Below are 21,265 nucleotides of genomic sequence, written 5' to 3'. Positions count from 1 at the left end.
GGCAACCAAAACAAAGCCTTTCTCTCTTGTGAACATGGCGGCTTGCTGGGCGCGACGTGTTTAGCGCTGAACAGGTCCATGTCTCGTTGACTCGTTAGGGATGGAAATGCCATATTAAAAGACCAGTTGCTTGGCTGCAGTGCTAGCTGATTATGAAGCTGTCGGATGGTTTTGGTGTGTTTCACTGGCTAGCAGAATGTTTTTTATGTCTTTGGACTTATATTTTTGTGGTTGCCAGTGACTGTTCATCACCTTTGGCATTGTTTGCATGACCTATCAATGTCTTTTTAGCATCAGAACCCTTAAAATTAATTTGTAGACAGCAAAAGTGATCAATTCCAGTTGAAGTAAAATTCACCCTATTGTCCTTTCCATTTGTGCATTTGTCTTACTTGGATGACCAGTCCTTTTGGGTGACTTTAATACTTTCGTGATATTAAGAGAAGCAATATTCTAGAAATTACAGATTTGAAATGACCAGCTTTCTCGCCATGGTTAAAATAGTCATTTAACTTTCATCTGGACAATCTGCAGTCTGAGTTTTACTTTAGAACATAAAGGTAGTCACTTTATTGTGCTTGTTGTACTGTGCTTTATAATATATGTAGGAAATTGTAGGTAGAATGCAAGTACAATGTCTATTTGAATATTTCAAATAACAGAATATATGTAGGAAATTGTAGGTAGAATGCAAGTAAGGTGTTTATTTAAATGTTTCAAATAACAGAATATATGTAGCAAATTGTTGGTAGAATGTAAGTAAAGTATCTATTTTTAACATTTTTTGTAAATGGTAAAAAAAAATTGTCAAATGAGTAAACCTTAGTGGTTTGAATGATAGTGGCAAAATATAAGGATTTAAAATGACACTTTATTAGCATTTTGAGGCTGCACTGTGATTCTTACATAAACAGGACCACAGGCCCTAGTGAATTGAATTTGTTATCTGAAGCCTAGAGACACTGACCACCAAAGTCTTTATTCCCCACTGAAATTATCTCATTTTTTTATTGCTTAATTCTTAGTGCTAACCGTGACGGCAGACAATGGCTCTCAGGACATGATCGTCTTTAATTCCCCAGCTTAGTGTCAACCCATTCAAGCTCCTTTGCAAAACCAGTCGCCTTCAGCTAAGTATCGATGCAGCAAAATGGGAATTTGCCATTTTCTTTCAGCACTGATTGACATTAAGAGACTTCCCAGTCCACCCACTCTTGCTGTTTACTACAGCACACTCCAGCTCAGCCAATGGAGGCTCTGATAAACAAAGTAAACCTTTGGTTCCACTTTGCTTGACTATAGCAGGCTTGAACACGTCAAGATCTCCTGGTGCGTTAAGAGTGCTGATGCGCAGGTTCTATCTCAAACTCTCCCAGGGGATTTGGCTCAAAAAACAGAAAACAATCGCTCAACGGCTTGACATCAAGTCACTGACGGTAGCGAGGCCGATCTGCTTACAGTTGTCGACACGTGCAGCTCTATTTTTGTTATAGTGGAGGTTTAAATGTCACAGATCAATATCTGTGCATCAGAGTAGCTCTTGCTTCTAAAGAATCTCTCGAGGGAGCTTCAGCACACCGCCTTAATCGTAGTGGCCTTCACCCAACACTGCCTGGTGTCTGGTGTCCCACGAGCTTTGAGGCTGGAAGTGTTTGTACTGTCAGATGTGCACCTTTGCAGCCGATGCTGCTCTTTTGAAGTTATTTGTAGTTTTCTTTTGTCGCAGCTCTTCAGTGACTCTGTGTCACTTCAAAACTTTGTTCAATATCACTGTTACTCTGTTCTGAGCTGTAATGTGGTGGCCAACCTGAAATATGTCGAACAGACTTGAACGCTGTGTGTATTCATGGCATCCCTGTTGCCCTCACAAAATAAGAGTGTGGGCTATCTTACCCTCATTTTGATGGCAACAGGAGGAACACCTCCCAAGTGACTGCAGATTTGGGAAGAAACTCTCACTGAAAGATCACAAGATGGCAAGCTTTTGCCAAGGTTAAATTTAGGGTTTGTGAAGACGCTCCTTTTCCTGTGCAAAATGCTTTAGTTCACAGTAGGCTTCAGCAAGTAACGGTGCAAAAGTAAAGCGTTCTCTTGAGATGGGTGATTATGCAGATTGTTCTTAAGTCAGTGGCAATAGCTAGATGAAGAGAGGGAATTTGAAAGGGCAGCCATGACTAATCGAGTATCACAGAAAGTGTTGTTTGAAGGATTTTGATTGAGTCAGGATTGCATTTTAACAAATTCTCTTGTCAATTTTTCATGTGATGCAGTAACATGACAGTGGGAAATTAACCATTGCTAAATTCAAATAAATGAATAATTTTTTTTTCAGATACCAGGATATTACAATAATATTTCAATGAATAAATTATGAATTGTATGAATTAATCTTTAAAAAGTACTTACTTCCAGGGCCATTTATATCAAAGTTAATATTTAGCCGCACCATGTTGATTTTTCGTAACATCTAATCTAATTGTTTGCCCAATGCTCAACCCCCCCACCTGGAGGACCAGGACATACACACATACACTATAAACAATTTAGCTTATCCAAATTACATATAGCGCATGACTTTGAACTAGTGGGACCACAGCACCTGGAAGATACTCAAGTAAACAGGGAGAACATGCAAACTTCACACTGAAATGCCAACTGACCCACCCAGGGCTCAAACAAGCAACCTTCATGCTGTGAGGCGACAGCGCTACCCACTGTGCCGCCCTAATTTTAAAATACATGATTAATAATTAATTATATAAAAATAAAACATTTTATTATATTACTGTATTGATATAATTTGATATAAAGATTTGTCCAGTGTCAGATTTTTGAAAATATAAACTGGGGCTGGAGGGTAAAAGTAAGGCTTTTTGTGCCAAGTTATACTAAACTGCAAGTGGTTAGTAAAAAAAGTTATGGGTTCATCCCACAGTTTTCCCCCTAGTGGATTCATCCCACAGTTTTTGAGAAACTACTCTCTGCACCATCAATCTTGATCTAAAGTCATACTGCTGGTCTGATGGCAGGGCTTAAGATGAAGTTGTTTTGAGCCAGAGGAAATTGCAGTTTCCATGGATGCTGAGTAGAGTCCTGCCCACATTATGAAGCTGCAGAGCTTTTGTTGTTATGGCTTCCATCGTCATCTCTTTCTGTTATTTTTACTAGAGTCGAACTGCCATTCCCTATTAAACTGCCCTGTGAAAGTGTGATGCTCTAACCCACACTTTACATCAAAAGTCACAAACTAGCAAGACTGTGTCATGAAAGTCATCATCTTTTTTATTTTTATACAAACTTTATGCTGTATTGATAGCAGCAACTATGCATTCTACCTCACTAATAGCTTGCTGTGTAACCTCACATACTGCATTTCACATGACTAGTCTCTGTTGTTACAGTCCATGACCACTAGGTAGATGTTTTGAGACTGTGGAGTGGTGTGTTCAGACACCAGAGATTCTACAGGACACTAAACATACACAGTACAGCTTAAATGTACAGGCTTATGTTCTCTCCACAGTTAATTTGTTTATTCGGAGAGCATACAGATTGTTATTAATCATAACTGTAATGCAATCCATATTTATTTCTCTCTCCCTCTCTTAAAATCAGAGATATTACAAACACCCAGAGAAAGTGTAACAGAAGGTGAGATAACAGCAACTGTTCAAATGGTTATGGCTTGGAACTGAAATTAAATCCAAATGATTGTGTGATAGACAGATTAGCGGTGTAATCCAATCAGGATTTAAAGAAAATAATCCACTTTATTGATATTGAAATGAAAGGGAGAAAATTGATGTTTTGTTCAAGGCTTAGGAATTTAAAATAATAAAAATCAAACTCATTAAACTAGTATTAATCACACATTAATAACACCAGATGCTGCTTGCGTTCAACAGGATGTATCAGCATGACAATATAGCCATGCTTTTATTATGCTTTTTCCTATGTGTGATCAGATACCTTACTTCTATGCTAACGCTAACAGATATGCTAATAGTCATCCCCTGTGGCTAATTTGTTTAGGCACAGTTGTGATAATGCCCATCCGCTTCTCTCAGTCCCTCTAGTGATCTGTCGGGCCACTCCATGTCATCTCTCTGGGGGACCAACTGGGGCTTCACAAGACCTCCTGCCGTTTATTCTTCCACTGTCCACATGCTGCCATCCCAAACACTGCAGCTCTTCCTGGCTGAAACTCAATCCTGGCCAAATTAACCATCCCTTGATCGAGGAGATTAGATAACCTTTGTGCTGAATAAGGCTTTGGCTCGTGTAAAAGGTTTTTGCTTTCTTCCGCCTCTTTACTTTGTTCTCTTCTTTTGTTCGACTCCTTTTTCATTTTTGTTTGTGACCCTGAGCTTACAGGACAAAAAAAGTGAGCGCAAAGCCAAAGGGAACACTTGAAACATCACTGAAACTCAGCCAGGGACTTTTGAAGTGGTGGCTTAAAATAATTTTAGAAGTCTCTTGAGGTAAGATGATCTTACGTTGACAGGACTTGCAGTCTGATGGGAGTCCAGGCCATAAACGCGGCGATAAAGTGGCTTGTTCTGATGGGAATGGACTTGATACCTCCTAAACTGTTTAGTGTCAAAAAGGGAAAGGCAATTGATGATTCATTCTGTGGTAATGGGTTATCAGGTGCATTGTAATGTTTAATGGCAGGTATAAAGACTTAAGTTCTCACAGGGCCCTTTAGTGTGTGTTTGGTTGGAAGATGAAATCTGGAGGGAGGATAGGGTTATATCGAGACAAGAACAGAGTGTGAGTGTGCACTTCTGCGTCAGCAACAACAGATGTTCAGATATAGCCATGAGACTTCCATCACTGTGGTCCAACTGTGTGAGGATGTTACAGCTCTCTGCTGAACCTGCGATTTATGGGACGTAACGTCCCCTACAGCTGTCTAACAACTTAACAACTCTTCCCCTCTGCTTTTTTCCATTTCACGCTTTTGTAAGCTATTAATGGTCGAGTAACACTGTCTTTATGTTCTCTCTTCTTTCAGATTCGGGTAGATGGTCCAACCTATGGTGCTTTACAGTATGAAACAATCCAGGTGGTCGACAATGGACCGATCCTACGAGACATGGCATTTTCATCTGATCAGCACTTCTTGTACGTGATGTCGGAATCACAGGTGAGTCACCACTACCGTTTGCCCAGAATCCATCATGATTCACTCGGGAAGCACATGAGTAAGAGGTAAAATCGTGCCACAATTTAGGGGTTTCACTTACTGTAATTACAATCTGAGAGGTCCACTTGGACAGCCACAGAGAAGGTGGAAAATGTTGCATTCTGAAAAAGTGACAGATTTGCGGATTACATTTTGACGCACTGTGTCCAAAACATACACACCATTTACACATCAGGATATGTTGGCTCAAAATGGTTCAATCTGTGTAATGGAATAGATTTGGCTCAGTACAGGATCTTTTAAGCACTACTGAAGCTTGTAAATCTCAAAATCTGAAAAACACTGCATGCACTTAGTGCTGTAAAAACACCCTTACTCAGATAACCTGTCATCAGGCTTTTATTTCTTCTGACATAAATCATGCTTTTTGTATTACTGAGTGTTTTATGCCACCATTCATCATTTGGTGGAAGGTATCATGTCTGCTGCATGAATCAAAATCACACTTAAAGGCTCTTGAGGTGACTTAAGTCTTTTAAACTTTGACCTCTGACCCTAGCTGTGGTTCTCGACTCGTTTCTGTAACCTTGAGCACTCTTGACTCGATATAGCACTTACATTTAAGGCTTCCAGTCCTGTTTTGCTCTCTCTCTCACACTAAAGGTAATACCAGTACTTTATAAAAAATATCATGGCTAATTCAAAATAATATGTTTACACACAGGCCAGAAAGCAGACACTCTGTGTCCAATGTCAAGATTTATAGGAATTACTATAAATCTTAAATGTCATTCAGTAAATTTCACTTCACTAGCAGTGAGGGTCAGTGGATAGCATCCTAAGATTTAAGCCACATCTCATGTATAACTAGCTGATCACACTGACTGGACACAGCCTATACTGTACATCACCTAGTCTGTGAAAGTTAATGGTGGATGGTTTTAGAAATTGGGTTTGGACTAAAAAAACTAATCTAAAGATAAACTGAGAGAAGGATGTTTGTTCAAACATCACTATACTATTGGCAACTGGACCTTTTATCCTGCAAAGTTTTGATTATCCTATTACAGAACTTAATATTCACTACATCTTAGAGATTGATACAGATATTAAACTAGAATCCCTAGGCTGTTTAGGTCACCCTCACCAACTTCAGCTATGTTGTAAACATCATTTAAGAGCATTTGAAAGTGTGGTTTAAAAACTAGGCCATGATCATCGACTCGAGTCTTATGGGAAAGGAGAGAGATGGTGTTTTCTTTGACGTGAATAAATATCAGAGCTGGACCTGTGGTGTTCTGCCAGTGAATAATCTCACCCTGTCGCAATTAGCCTATTAGCCCAGTTAGAGTTGTCATCTGGTTTCTGTTTAGTCCAAACATCAGGGGATCACGTCTACTGGGGAATCATGCATATATTTAGAAGCTATTTAGTGAACATGCATTCTCTCGTCCCACCTGTAATTCATGCCCCCCTACAGCACACATGCACACACGTGCACACTGAAAGATTTATTCAAGCTTGCTTTAAAATTTTATGATCTCTGATGTAACACAGTGCTTCTTGCATCACTAGCATCACTATTGAATCCACAGCACCACAGTAAACCAAGTCATATTTTACCTGAGTTGTGATCTTGGGTGAGATATAAAAGTAATGCCAAAATATTCTTCTGGCTGGACTTTTAACGAATCGCATAAACATATATAGCTTGTGTGATTTAGTGAACTGTTAAATGCTTTGATAGCTTTAATAGATTTACACAGATTCAGATCTCCCTCAGACTCAGTTTGCATCTGTGTTTACACTTTTGTTTGTTTTGCTGTGAATAACAGACCGACTTGCCATTTTTGGCTTATTTCTTTCAGTCTCTCCCACTCTCACAGTTGTCTCTAGCTCTGTGGTTGAAATGTCTGCATTAATATTTATGACTGATAACAAAATGCAGAAATTTTCATGACTGTTTTGCAGTCAGGCCTTGTGCATCTGCTGCTTGCAAACACAAACACACACACACACACACACACACACACACACACACACACATTTGTACAGTTATCATTGTGGAAATTGCCTTAGATTTGTGTTGATTTTAAACTGACCTAAAGTAATGTTTTATATGTACTAATCCTGAATTTATTACCCATTATAGAAACATTTGGCATGCTTATATTTCCACAAACATCATTTAGCATTTCAATGTTACAAATGTCAGGTTTTAGCCCTTTTCAGGACATTTGATCTCCGAAATGCAGACAAAACCTGACCTTCACACACGCAAAACCTGTACCCCTTAAAACATGCACTTCATCCTGTCTCCCTCTTTTCTGTGTTAGAGTGATTTCTTGTGGTTTTATGATCAAGTTTGATGTTTTTAATTATATATACACACAAGAACAAATATAGTTTTTTAATTGATCATTTAAAATTATTTATTTTCCTAATATTATATATTTTCCCCCAAGTTAAGTGTAAGTTAAGACAAATAAGAGCACACTCCATCATACAAATTCCCTGCGGGAGAATGAAGCAGAAAAACAAGAACAGTAGGTCGATAATCTCCTGCTGGTCCAGCCTTAAAAACAGAGCGAAAGAGAAGGAGGGATGGAATCAGAGAGGTTTGGTGGAAGGCAATGATAGTGTTTGGGAGTTGAAGAGTTCTGGGTTATGTGTGTGAGTTATGGCTGATTGGGGGGGTTCGAGCCCCCCACCTCCTCCACTGAGTCATTGCTGATGTCAGCACTGATCACAGTTCCCGTGCAGCCAGTTTATACTGTACGAGTCATCTGTTACATGAAGTACAGCGGAAATGTTAAAAAACAAATTTCTTTAAGGTCATTTTAAACACCATGGGTCACCTTTGACCCTGAACCATGAATCTGTATGTCTGTCTTCTTCACATGGCATACAGTGCATATTTCCAATGCAAAATTACATTACTCACAGTTCTGCAAATCAATTTCCACTAGTCAGAGAATCCAAATAAGCTAATCAAGTCAAAACCACAAACATTTGACTAATGGCTTCTAATGCTAAAGAGGACTTTAATTTAAAAATCAAGACTGTTGCAATTTTTCACTGTGGTCAAAAAAGTGAATATGCATTAAATATTAACTGATCATATGAAAATCTTTAAAGGTTAAAGTTTTTATTCAGTTTCAAGAGGTCACACTTAGATATTGTGTGACGATATCAGCAGGTTTGGCATGCTGCCCCAGGAGAGAACCCTGAGCTTGGAGATATTTAAGCCCAGGCCTCCTGGCTGGTCAATTAGCATAAAAGGAGGTCCGAGATCAGGTTGGTCTTAAGAGCTTCCCCTGGAAAAGGAGGAGATGGGGTGGAAGGGGGGATTCTTCCAAAATGAAGATGATGCAGTAGGATAAAATCGGTCTATTTATTATAGGATTGGATCGATCTGATTGGGTTATTGCTGGTTACAGATGGTAGACCAGACGCGATCAATCGTATCACATACTCCTTTCAAAATTAGTTTAACTTCACTTCATATCACAACTGACTCACCTAAAGCTTTGAATGTTTATATTATCTAAATAGGAATGTTGTCGTTTTCACAGAGACTTTAATATTTGAAAATTAAACAGGACCATAAATTCTTGCTTTAAACTTAAAAGACACATACAGCTTTATTGTATGTATTATTTTATTTATTAAAAAGACGACACTTAATAGTGTATGATAGGAAGAATTATAATGGAAATCTGTGTATTTCATTTCACATATCACTCAAATGGAACTTTTTTCTTAATTTTAACAGCAAAAAAACATTTACCTTTTGTTTTCATCTCTCTCTGTCTTTCTCTCTCTCTTTCTCACTCTCTCTAACTCTTTCTTTCTAATTAATCCCCTGATTATCCCTCTAATTAAATCTGGCTACTTCCCTGTATCATTTTAAACAGCAAGATAAATGCGTCTTTTTAAGGAAAGAGGCCAGACTGTCTGTTGAGAGTGATGCAGATTACAGTTATCAGAGCCTGCGGCTAATTATTGCGCTTGGCTTTTTGTCCACGTTTGTCATCCTTTCTTCTTAGGCTAAGTGTTTTTTATTGTAACTTTAGACATTGTCAGCAAGAGGCGCGTGTGTGTGGTCAGAGGGACAGCTGTGAGTGCTAATGACAGACCTCAGCTATAGTTCCTTCAGCATTAAATGAATGATGGCGGTTCAGAGCTCAATGGAGTTACACAAATTGCCGGTTTTGGCACATTAAAGCCTTTTGTTCTGCCAGTAACATCCAAATGGAACTTATGTTCCTCTCTCCCGCAGTTTACTGTCATTTTACACTGGATTTTCAGATCGCTCTTTTGTGTGAAACACATCAGAGGTGAGCATGTACGCCAGGGCTTTGTCCTGCTTTAGAACATTCTGTCCGCAATTTAAGACAAGTGTTGCTTCAATGGCTTCATTTGAATCTAAAGAATCAATGCTCATTTTCCTTATTTTCAGAGAAATTAAATTGATTTTCTGTCTCTGTGTGTTTCTCATAACAGCTGTGTCACAAAGCAGACTGGAGACGGTGGCTTTTGTACACTCTCATGCTTGGAGCATATTAATCATTTATGTAGGGCAAGTTGAAACTGCAGGTAGTGTAAGTGTTAATAATTTAAGTGTGTCTCACACCAGTCCAAACAGCTCAACTCTTACGTTGCAGATCAGCTCTGGGCATTTATAAGTGGGAGAGGACATCAGCTGCCTTATCTGAATAGGTTTAAGGAAGACATGCTTTATTTTCAATCACAGGCTGCCATTTAATCGCCCTTCTATACTGTACTGTATGTGGAGTTACCTGACAGTCCCCCGTGTGACAAATGGATCTTGAGAACATTTAGTTTGTTATTGCAGTGGCCTACTTAGACTGCAGCCCATTGTGTTTGAGTGAATAGAAGTACTGAGGATGTCTGAATGCATCTGGCACTCTTTCGGGGTAATTTTAGTCAACAAGAGCAAAGGAATTTCTCCTAAAATACTAATTGGGATTTTGAGACTTGAGTAGTCAAACTGATATTAACTTGCATGCTCTTTATTTTATTTGATCTTATTTTATTTTTGTTAATTGTAAAGTGGATTCAATAAATGTTGAATGAAATGGATTTGCTCCAAGAATCGTCATTGCTAAATACATGTTTTGATCCACATACCTAAATACAAATTTTGAACTCTTGCTCATTTATAACATAATAAACTGTGCTCTATATCAGGGGTTCCCAAACTTTTTACCCATTGAAATAACAATGCCAGTGATCCCCAAATTCCTCGAAGGTGGTTATAAATATACAAACGTTGCGCTCACAATAGGATTATATAAACACGAGCATATTGGCAACACAAAAATGTCCAACAGTCTCACAACCATATCATTTTTATAGACATTTATTCATTTGTTTAATTTAATATTAATCTCAGCTAAATAGACTGGTGGACACAATGTTTTCAGCACAAGTCTATTCTTGGTTTAATTTTGGAGACCGCCAGTCAGAGATCATTCTCTATGTTTAGTTTAGTTTTTAGTGTATTTAGTCGCCATAAAGGTGTCAGAAAGTTTAACCTGGTGCTATAAAATCAATCTGCTGCAGCTGACACTATTGCTGTGTTGTTAATCCAACATAAACACACCAATCCTATGAAAGTAAATCATTTAAAGGCTGATGGCTTTTCATTTGCATGTTGTTATTTTTTACTATTAAAAACTACTATTTTTTTGTTCTGTGGGTTATGGTTAAATTATTATAATTCTAATAGTTTAATCAAATTTATTTCCAAGCGACCTCCTGTCATTGTCACCTCCACTTTGGGAACCACTGCTTTATATATCATGACAAAAGTGACCAAAATTGAAATCAACCAATAGCTATTTATTTAAATATCTATTAAGCAAAAGCGTTAAGCTTTAGTACAAATAGGTTAACATGTACAGTAGATGGCTACAATTATGCATTTGTGTCATGCCCATTGTTTAGTTTTTAGATTTTCTATAGCTTAAAACTTTCACAAATAAGGTAATCTTAAAATTCAGTGTTTCTAACTTAATATCAGAGTTCTGACTTAAAAGCAAAAGCTCTATGCTTCTGATATGCTATTGTACTCTTTATGAGTCTTTTAAAAATACAGTTACTGTATATTATCAACAGCAAAGCTCTATCTCCATATGGATCCACTGAGCCTTTACCATAGAAACAAATCACTTCTGAGAACGAATACTTGAACTGAGTTGAATCTTCACATTGCTGTCTTGTAATTACAGTAATTATGCAACAGCATAAATCAGCAGTAGCAAGACATTTGCTTGGTTGATTTCTCCGAAGCATGTAAACAAAGCTGTGTTTTTCCCAACATGGCCCGACACTGCAACATTGGCTCAACCAATGGCGAGAGTTTGGCTGACCAATTGAAGATGAGTAGTTCCGAAAACAGTCATTATTTATAACAAGTCCATTTGCGCTGTTAGTAGCATAGAAATGATGTGTGCCTGCTATGATCTGTTTTCTATGGTGCGTTTAGGGATGTGCTTCTTGGGTTTGGTGCCTGTAGGCCTAATGATGTCGTCTGGACAGAATCAGCTCTGATATGTTTGTGACAGCCGGGAGTGGAGTATCAAGGCCTGAATGTAAATCCAGTTAGCACACAGAGTGGCTGGGTTCACAGCACACATAATTGCATTTTCCGTCTGTGAAGCCCCCAGGGCGTGGAAGGGCACAGCCTGTTTAACCATGACTATGACCAGCTACAGTACCAGACCCAAGCACCCGCCGCCGTTTTGGGGATGGATGTGTGTCAGATTTCTACCAGATGTGTTCAGAAAAATAGGAAGACACCAGCTTTCTGGAGACCGACCTTCCTGATGGCACTGAATATTTAACTGCTTTCTATACTACAAGGCTTGATTCTGATTAGCTGATGAACATTCTGAGGTGTGCAGTTATTTTTAGATAAGCACACAGCTAAAGTAGCTTAGTTATTTCAAATTATACAACAAGAAGCCAATCAAAAAATCAAACAAAAGGCTGAGATGAGATGCATCAGAAACTAATTACAGACAGAGGGATGATATGAAAACAAATACCTGACAAAAGTTTTGCAATACAATATCTGAACAAAGTCTTTAGGTGTGGTGACTGTAGTACTGTATAAGCAGCATGATTCATCTTGCAATATTTTCTAATAATTCAGTGGCCCGACATAAGTTATTCTTTACATTCTAGTTTAGGGAAAGTAGTGCATTCTTGACTTTGTGATGAGTCTAAATGCAAAGCAACCCAACACTGAAATAACTTTGAATTCAATTGTGTATATACTGTAGTAGATGTCAATGGGAGTTTCTCTCAATGTTACAATATAAACATGTTAGTATAAGTGTATATATTAGAGGTGCGAACCTACACCAATCTCACGGTTTGGTTCAGTTACTATTATCATGCCATTGATTCGTTTAAATTGGATATCTCGATGCATTACTGTGCATTGATGATGATTTCCATACACAATTTTATGTTTTACTTAACAACAACAAAAAAATTGTATTAAAATGTATAAATATATTTATACATTATTTGTAAAACAATTTTGTCCTTTAATGCAAACAGTCAGAACTGTACCTTTAAAAACCCAAGTACATACACACAACAACATGAGCATTGTAAAACAAACCAAATGTAAATATCCTCCTCTCTTTCTGAATGTTGACGATTTCTTACAGCCCTATGATTGGTCACGCGCTCAGTAGAAAGGCCATAGTAGGCTCCTGCGACATAGCGCATATGAGATAAATGACATCAGTAAGTAATAACTGGTTATGACCTATTACTGAACCAATATCAAATTGTCCACAATACGGTGTACGGAAGATACAATTAGTTTTGACACCCCTAGTGTGTGTACGTATATATATATATATATATATATATATATATATATATATATATATATATATATGTATATATATATATAGTGAATGGATTATGCAGCCTGATCTTATGAGGAAATGTAACTATTTTATATTTTGTTAGTTTAGTGGCTAATTTAAATGAATTTGTGCAAGCTCAGTTGTATCAAAATGTAAGATTTTAACCAACCCTGCCCCTAAACCCAACCGTCATTAGGGGATAAGCAAATCGTACTAATATGTACAAATGAGATCGTACAAATGCATGCGAAGTAGCCACTAAATCAAAAAGTTACAAATTGCCATGGGATTGTGTTGGATTATGTAAATAAAGTGTGCAGTTTTACACCAAAAATGTTACTACGTTATGTGTTAATGAAACATTGTAATTACACTGACCACTGCTCAGCGCTATTGTGTTTGTCTCAGTGAAAGAGGAGGAAGTCACAGCTCATATGATATTACCAGCGTTCATCTTCCACTGACACGCTCCCCATACACACATTAAAGCACTTTTCATGACCCTCACTGATGCCGAAATGACATCGATATTTCTCGTCAGGAAGGGTCTGTGTGTGTGTTAGCAGTGAGATTCATTTAGGATGGACATTGATGGATTCATTTCATAAATCAGTCATGATGAGGTGTTGTCATCTGTCTCCTGCTTCACTGGTGGTTAAGCATCCAAAAATGGGCAAATACAGGGAGAGAGGGAGAGAGAGGGATACGCGTACATGTATGGTGGTAGATTTCATTAAAATATGAGTTTGTGCTTAAGCTTGGTGTTAGCTGCGGTTATTTTGCTTGATTTAAACCATCATTTTATTTATTGTACTTATAGAAGTGGTTATTTAAATATAAATGCCTATTCCTATTTGACATTAGTTGGGGTTTTTGTGCTTGTGTTGTTTTATTCTTTTCATTGTGCTTCTGTTATGTGAACCATTATTTTATTTCGTGGTCATCATTGTGTGTGTGTGTGTGTGTGTGTGTGTGTGTGTGTGTGTGTGTGTGTGTGTGTGTGTGTGTGTGTGTGTGTGTGTGTGTGTGTGTGTGTGTGTGTGTGTGTTTATTTAGTGCGCTCTATATACAATTTTTATCGTATGCTTTTATTACCAGCTAGAATAGAGCTTCTCTGTGATTGGCTGAAGCTCAGCTAATGTTTGTTCTGTAGGTGATTGGCCGAGATGATCTTTATGTGTTTTATGGCTGATATTGTTCTGTCACAGGACAACAATATTGCTTCTTCCCTGAACCCTGTTGATTCTGTGACTCATCTGTTCTTGCAAACACAACATTATGCCGCTGATAAGGGTAACTGTCACATATGCACACACACAAACGCATTTGTTTTATATCAGGTGTTCTCATTCCGAGATAATAGCATTTCCCACCCTTTGCTCATAAATTTAACGCCTCTTTGCAATGTTATATGCTAGATATTTTAGCATCATTGCTACATGTATGTTCCTCCGGGTGCTCTGGTTTCCCCCCACAGTCCAAAGACATGAACTATAGGTGAATTGGGTAGGCTAAATTGTCCATAGTGTATATGTGTGAATGAGTGTGTATGAATGATTCCCAGTGACGTGTTGCAGCTGGAAGGGCATACGCTGCATAAAACATGTGCTGGATAAGTTGGCGGTTCATTCCGCTGTGGCGACCCCGAATTAATAAAGGGACTAAGCCAAGAGAGCTACATGTATGTTTAAACAAAATTCTGCCTCAATAGCTAAAGAGGTCTTGAATTTTCTGTCACCTTTCATTTTAGTTGCCTTGAACTTTCATATACATCCAAAAGAGCTGCACGAAATGGCTCTGAGTGAGTGAGGAAGTTTGTTAATGCCAGCAGAGGAGCATTGAGCTACAGATGAGCCCAGTGGATTAGACTCCATAATAAACCACAGCTCAGCTCCGAGATGACTGAGAAACTCTGCCAGTCAGTCAGGTCTGCAGGATTTACTGACGGATTTCATGAAGAGAGAGAAATGGAAGAGGGCTTCAAGTTTGATTGAGTTAGTAGGTTGATTAAACCGGGCTCGGTGACCAGGTATTACAAAAACATTCAATTCGACACGCAGTTTGTCATCCTTTAGCTAAGCAGAATGTACTTAGCTGGAGAGAGTCACAGTTAAAAAGTTTTATTTACATACCAGACTCGCATGCTGTTTTAAAATATTCTATGCACTCTCAGTAGGCTGCTGGTTCTTGGAGCCGAGCGAGGGATGCTAACAGCTGCATTAATCTGTTGGGCAGTGTCATTTGTCAGTTTGTCTCATTATCTGCAGGTCTCAATCCTCTTACAGCACTCTCAGATAAATGACTAATAATCTAACGGATTTACGACATAATGAGATTCTTGAGTTGCCGCCACTCCTTTTCCAGCTCGGGAGGGCAGCGGGAAGTCCTCTTTCTGGACACATTTGTCTTCCTTCGTCTCTCTCTCTCGCCGTGGGGAGTGTGTTAAAGTGTGCTCTGTTATGGGCCACTGAGACAGGGTGCAGAATTCACACTCATGTATTAGCAGAGACAGAGCATGCACATCCACTCTACACCAGTGGAGTGCGCTATTCGGAGACTTGCATGCTGCATTTAACAGGAAGTGTGTGTGATATATTACAGCATGTGCTACCTTCCTTTTTTATTATTTGTGGTTTGATTAATTTTATTTATTGTTTAAACTTTAATTCAGGTTGATTTGATTGGGGTTATTGTGAAGCGTATATGTTTTAATTTATGGCTTGCTTTTTTAATTTGGCCACTAAATGTCTGCTAATAAAGTAAATAACACAGGTGTTTTAAATTTTAGATAAAATCAAAACAAAAACAAACAGCTTAGACCAAACTATAGAGTTAAGCTGCTATTTAACATATGACTGTCATAAATATTGTTATTCTTTAGTAGTAGTAGAACAGTAGTAGTAGTTAGAAGTAAGAAAAAAAGCATCACATTTTTTCCCTTAAAACAACATCACGATTTTCCTCATGACTCTGTAGATGTAAAATAAAAATTAATATGAGAAGGCTATTATTCTTATTCCCAAACATGTGGTAAAACAGCAACAATATTAGGTCTATGTGTAGGTCTACTGTTGGTTACAATGCTTAATTTTGTGTACACGTTGAATGGTAGACTTGAACAGACTTTTAAATATGTCCTGGTTGTTAATGCACAGTAAAGTGATGCATCAGAATACTATTCACAATTCTGAAGTTGAATTATTATGTTTGAGATATATGCTTGTCATTTGTCATTGAGAACATTAGACTTTTTTTCTCTGGTGTAATCAGGCATTTGTCATGATCAGATTCCCTCTTGCATTATTCAACGTTACACAGGCTGAAGTAGTTATACTGACCCAGTAAACATTTATTTTCATGCACAACACAAAAAAAAAACATATCAAATGCTTGTCATAATCATAAGTCTAAAATGCGATATGAACATTTTGTATGATCATGTTTGCTGTCACTTTGAGAAATAAAACATTCATGCAAATCATATTTCCAGCGCGGCTCCCAAACGATCGATCTGTCCAACAAACTGAATGTTATTTACAACTTTTATTCACAGCCTATGCAGGTCTGTTCACTAAAGTAGATATTATTGGTGGGCAGGCGCTGGTCCTCTCAGTTGTAAACAAACAGTGCATCAGCTCATGCGTGATTTTGCGGCCGCCAAAACATCATTACATTATGACAGAAAGTAAGTTTTTGAGTGAATTATACCTTATAAATACAGTATGTGACACAGCATTTGGAGGTGTCCATGTTGCTGAGAAATGTATATTAAACAATGTGAAGAGTTGTGCGCCTGCCTTTATGCTTCACTCCTGACCTTTTCAGAATTGTCTGAATTGTAGAAAATCATAATTAAGATCATGTGTAGGGTCCAATCAGGATTGCTGTCTTTTTTCGTATGTTTGTGCAGCCCTAGTAGTAGTGGTAGTGGTGATAGTAGCAGCAGCAGTAGTAGTTACAACTAGTATTGTTAAAATGCAAAACTGATTTTACTTGGCTGTAAAAGGAGAAATAAGAAATGATGCAGGCTGATATGCACTATAAAAAACATTGTCAGTTCATGTTTGTGTGTGAAATAGTCTCTTATGCTTCTAAAATTAGGGAAGAACAAACATGTGGTCTGTCATTTTTACAGACTTTGGGCCAATAACAGTTTGGTATAGCATAGCAACTCTCTGCAAAGCACTCAAAGCACCTTAGCAATAGCATTGCAATGTCCTAGCAAACCCGTTATCACACAGTCACATATTCTTCGGTAAATGTGAAAGAATATTATCAGTATTATTATTAAAAGAGAGGTGTGCAGACAGATGGCTCTGCTTCAGCTTTAAAAATAGCCTGCTTTTCACATCATGTGATGATAGGGTTTGTGTCTAGCTGAATGGAGAAAATATAAACACTCCATACTCACACATGAGATTATCAATTTCTTTTGCGGGTTGCTCTCCTCTCTTATTAATTTCTGAGATTTTTATCAATCTTGCATGCCTGTTGCATACAGATCTGTTGCTTTGTGAAAGCTTTTGCCTTTGCAGAGATTTCACCTCTCTCTCTCTCACACACACACACACACACACACACACACACACACACACACACACACGCACACATACAGAGGCAAGAAACAGACCTTCCCAAAAGCGAAACACACTCCTTCATAAATAGGAAGAAAGCCTGTCATATCAGAGGGGAGAATTTCACGGGCGGCTCCTAAACCCTTATCATTTTCCAAAGGTAATGAGAGTCAATCTCCCTCTCTGCTCACCTAGGCCTAACCTGCAGTCTCCCAGGCCCCCTATGCTAAGGCAGACGCTCTATCACAATGCCTGATAATTTACCTCTTCATAGCTGTGAAATGGAGGAAGAGAATTCAGGTGTGCAGCCCGGGAGAGACGCGGGGGCTTTGTGTCTGCACACCAAGGCCAGTTGACAGGCATCATGCGTGCGTGACAAGAGAGAAATGACTTTTTTTCTGGATTTAGAACCTCAGTCGTGCACATGGCAGTGAGATCAGGCCATCTGGAGTGTTCTTCCAAAGGATGTCCTCTTTCAGGCAAAATCCCAGTCTGTTTTTTTTTCTCATTTGGGTTGTTCTTTTCCTTGACATCTTTGCTGTTTCTTTCAATAATAGCTGTAAATGTAACTATTTTAAAAAGGGATCTCTTGTTAAAAGCCATTCAGAGGACTGTTTTTCTTCTATTTTGTTGGAGAAGTCTCTTTTGTTTGCTCTAAATACTGGTCAAAATGTTACAGCATGAGCTTCTGGGTTGTAGACATCTGAAAACGAATTTAAAGATTAAATTGATGCACTTATAGACAAAAGAGTGAGAGATGAATCAAAATATGAATATTTTTCATCAAGCACTCATCCTCATTGCCATTCCATAGTCATTACAATCTCTTGAAACAAAAATTTCAACTTTAATGAAATCTGAAATATTCGCTTTCAACTTTAGTCATTCAAAATGTTTAAAGAGACATTGTAAACCTAATCCACATGAATTAAGGGTATTTAAGTCTTTTGAAGAGACACATTTACTTCATACGAATATTATCCAATTGTATTTGGGCTTCTATTCTCACATACAGTACTGATGATTGGATAAACGGTGCATCCCATATCGCATACTTATGCACTATTCTATGCTATTTGGTAGTATAAATAGTGTGTGTAGTGCATCCACACTGAAAACTCTAATAAGAATAAGTGCACTTTAAATACCCTGATGATGCACTTATTCAACTGTTAAGAAGAAGTGTGGAATGTTGGATACTTCACACACTCAATGGCCACAGCTTTGCCCATGTAGCGGAAGGGGCAGAGCTTTCGGGCACTGGTGTTAGATTACTTTATTTATTTATTTTGGATTGTGAAAGCAAAATGCTCCTACAAGAGTGATTATACAGCCTCCCGATGGTAAATGTGGTTATACTCATGGCATGTATTATTTGGAAGTTTGGTCATACATTTTAACTAGTTTGGCAACCGTCAAACATCATCTTTGAAACGGTTTTAATTTTTGCTAGGTAAAAAAATGTTAGTGTTCTATTTGGTACGACACTAAATTCATATACTATGCTGTTGAGTGTGTAAGTGCATAAGTACATAGTGCATAGTGTGCCATTTGGATTGCAGCTAAAGTTTTATGATTTGGAAAGACATTAGGATTGGTTACTGATGACAGATTATGAACTATTTTAATTTACAGAAAAGTTCTGTTGTCTAGCATCCACATGTTTGCTCTATACACACAGTCACATGACTTTCTGACTGTACCAGTAGCATTTTTCTCTCTCAGTGGTAGAAAGGCCTTTTTATTCACATGATTAATTTTCTTTTTGCCAAATTGTCAAATTGTCCTTGGTGGCCCATAGTAGCCCTGCGGCACTCAGTAGTGGTCAAAAGAGATTTTTTAAATGATTTGTTCTCTCTGAGATATCAGCTTGAGTGGGAATATTCAATTACACCAGGTGCTTTCTGTCAAGAAGCGGTAGGTAATTCAGTCTGCAATTTTCTTCTGCTAGATGAGATACAGACAACAAAATAATCCCATGAACACTGAAATGACCTCTCATCCCCTGGCAAAACATTTACCACACAAGTAGGCTAAGCAACAGTCTTGTTTTGGTTTTTCTGCATTGTTCAGAACTCTTTATCATTTGTGCCATGTGTCCAAACCATTTCACATAAATGTCGACTAAATATCACTAGGAATGTTCCAGAAAGAGAAATAGTTGGACAGAACTTAAAGATACTGAATAAGCAGTAAACACAGTGATGGATGAGCGCTGACACCAGAACAAGAGCTACGCGCTTAAATATGAGCCATGATTCACTGCGACTGGTCACTCGGCTCTTATATAAATGTCATAGTCAAATCTTCTCAATCTAAAAATGGCATCTCACTCTTAAGTCTGATTGAAATGCAGGCCCATTTGTTTGTTAAAAATAAAAACGTGGTGAGGCCAGTAATGACATCGTCTGTCATCCTCTCTGCCTGACCGCTCTGGACCTATCGGCTGTCATCTAAACTGTGATTGACAGTAGTCATCCACCAGTGACAAGTCATCAATCAAAGCAAAAGAAAGCGGAGGGCCCCAGGCTGTAGCCATGGAGACAGGGATGGCAGAGGGGCCCTCGCCTTTCAACCCTGGCACATGTATATTTCAGAGCAGATAACTCTGTATGGTGAATTTCTCCATCACCTTCGCTGCACCTCTCCAGCTCTCAAGTGTTAATTGGCTGTAAACAGTCAGATGCTCTAGCTGGAGTTGACGTCCCATGATGAATGCTCTCGGCAGATCCTTATCCCGCTGTGTGTGACAAAATGGCACGCTTATCAGTCTGTGCTTTCATTATTCTTTGATTATTTGCCATTGCACATTGTCTTTTTGCTTTCTGTTTGTGTAAAATTTTTAGTATAATATTAAATAGTTTATTATAATATTAAATCGTTTAATTATAATAGTTTTATGATGGTTTTAAGAGAAAGAAAAAAGTTTTACATTTAATAAAGATGAAGTAAAACATTTACCTTTACACTGAGACATACTGTAGTTGAATTCAACTTAGTTTGAAGACCTTAAGAAAGACGGATAACTCAAAGTCTCTGTCTGTGCTCAACCCAACCTCCCTCTTTCTCTTTCTCCAGCTTACCCGTGTGCCGGTGGAGGCCTGTGAGCAGTATTCGTCCTGTAACGAGTGCCTGGGATCTGGGGATCCTCACTGTGGCTGGTGTGTTCTCCATAGCATGTAAGTACAACCCTCCTGCACTTTGCACACCACGCACTGTCCTGCCAAATGTAGAATAATGCCATTCCCACACTACAAGAGTTTCTAAATCTTACCCGATTATGAAAGATACAGCACGCACAGGTTACAGCACGCACATACAGTAAGGAGAATTTTCACAAGTTTTCCTCTTTTGAGTTTCAAAGATGCTAAAACTGCAAGATCTGAAATTAGGCACATCTCTTATGACAGGATGTTACTAAGATTATGATGCTAGAGGGAGCTCCTTGTGTAATGTTATGTGACAAAATAGCCGATGTAGACAAAATGGATACATCTATACCATTACAAAATATATCAGGATCAGCTCAAGCATCTAAATCTAGGACAGCCAGGAAACAGTGAAGCAATGCATTTTTTTGACTATTTAACAGATGGTCAATGATGTTAATGTTCACATTTGCTAGC

General features: G+C 38.2%; 1 protein-coding gene across 3 annotated transcripts in view; it reads left to right on the top strand.

Annotated features, from left to right (window-relative positions):
- The window catches only part of plxna4 (plexin A4), a 236,645-nt gene that overhangs the window by 139,623 nt on the left and 75,757 nt on the right, over nucleotides 1-21,265 (top strand). For all 3 annotated transcript variants that reach the window (XM_087246098.1, XM_087246097.1, NM_001004495.1), the window contains 2 exon segments: nucleotides 5,018-5,149; nucleotides 20,718-20,818. In XM_087246098.1, the coding sequence (XP_087102224.1) occupies nucleotides 5,018-5,149; nucleotides 20,718-20,818 (233 nt within the window).

Source organism: Danio rerio, chromosome 4, assembly GCF_052040795.2.
Source record: "Danio rerio strain M-AB ecotype USA chromosome 4, GRCz13ab, whole genome shotgun sequence".
NCBI classification, from domain to species: Eukaryota; Metazoa; Chordata; class Actinopteri; order Cypriniformes; family Danionidae; genus Danio; species Danio rerio.
The sequence above is the reverse complement of the archived record's forward strand: the minus strand, read 5'-3'. Positions and strand labels throughout refer to the sequence as shown.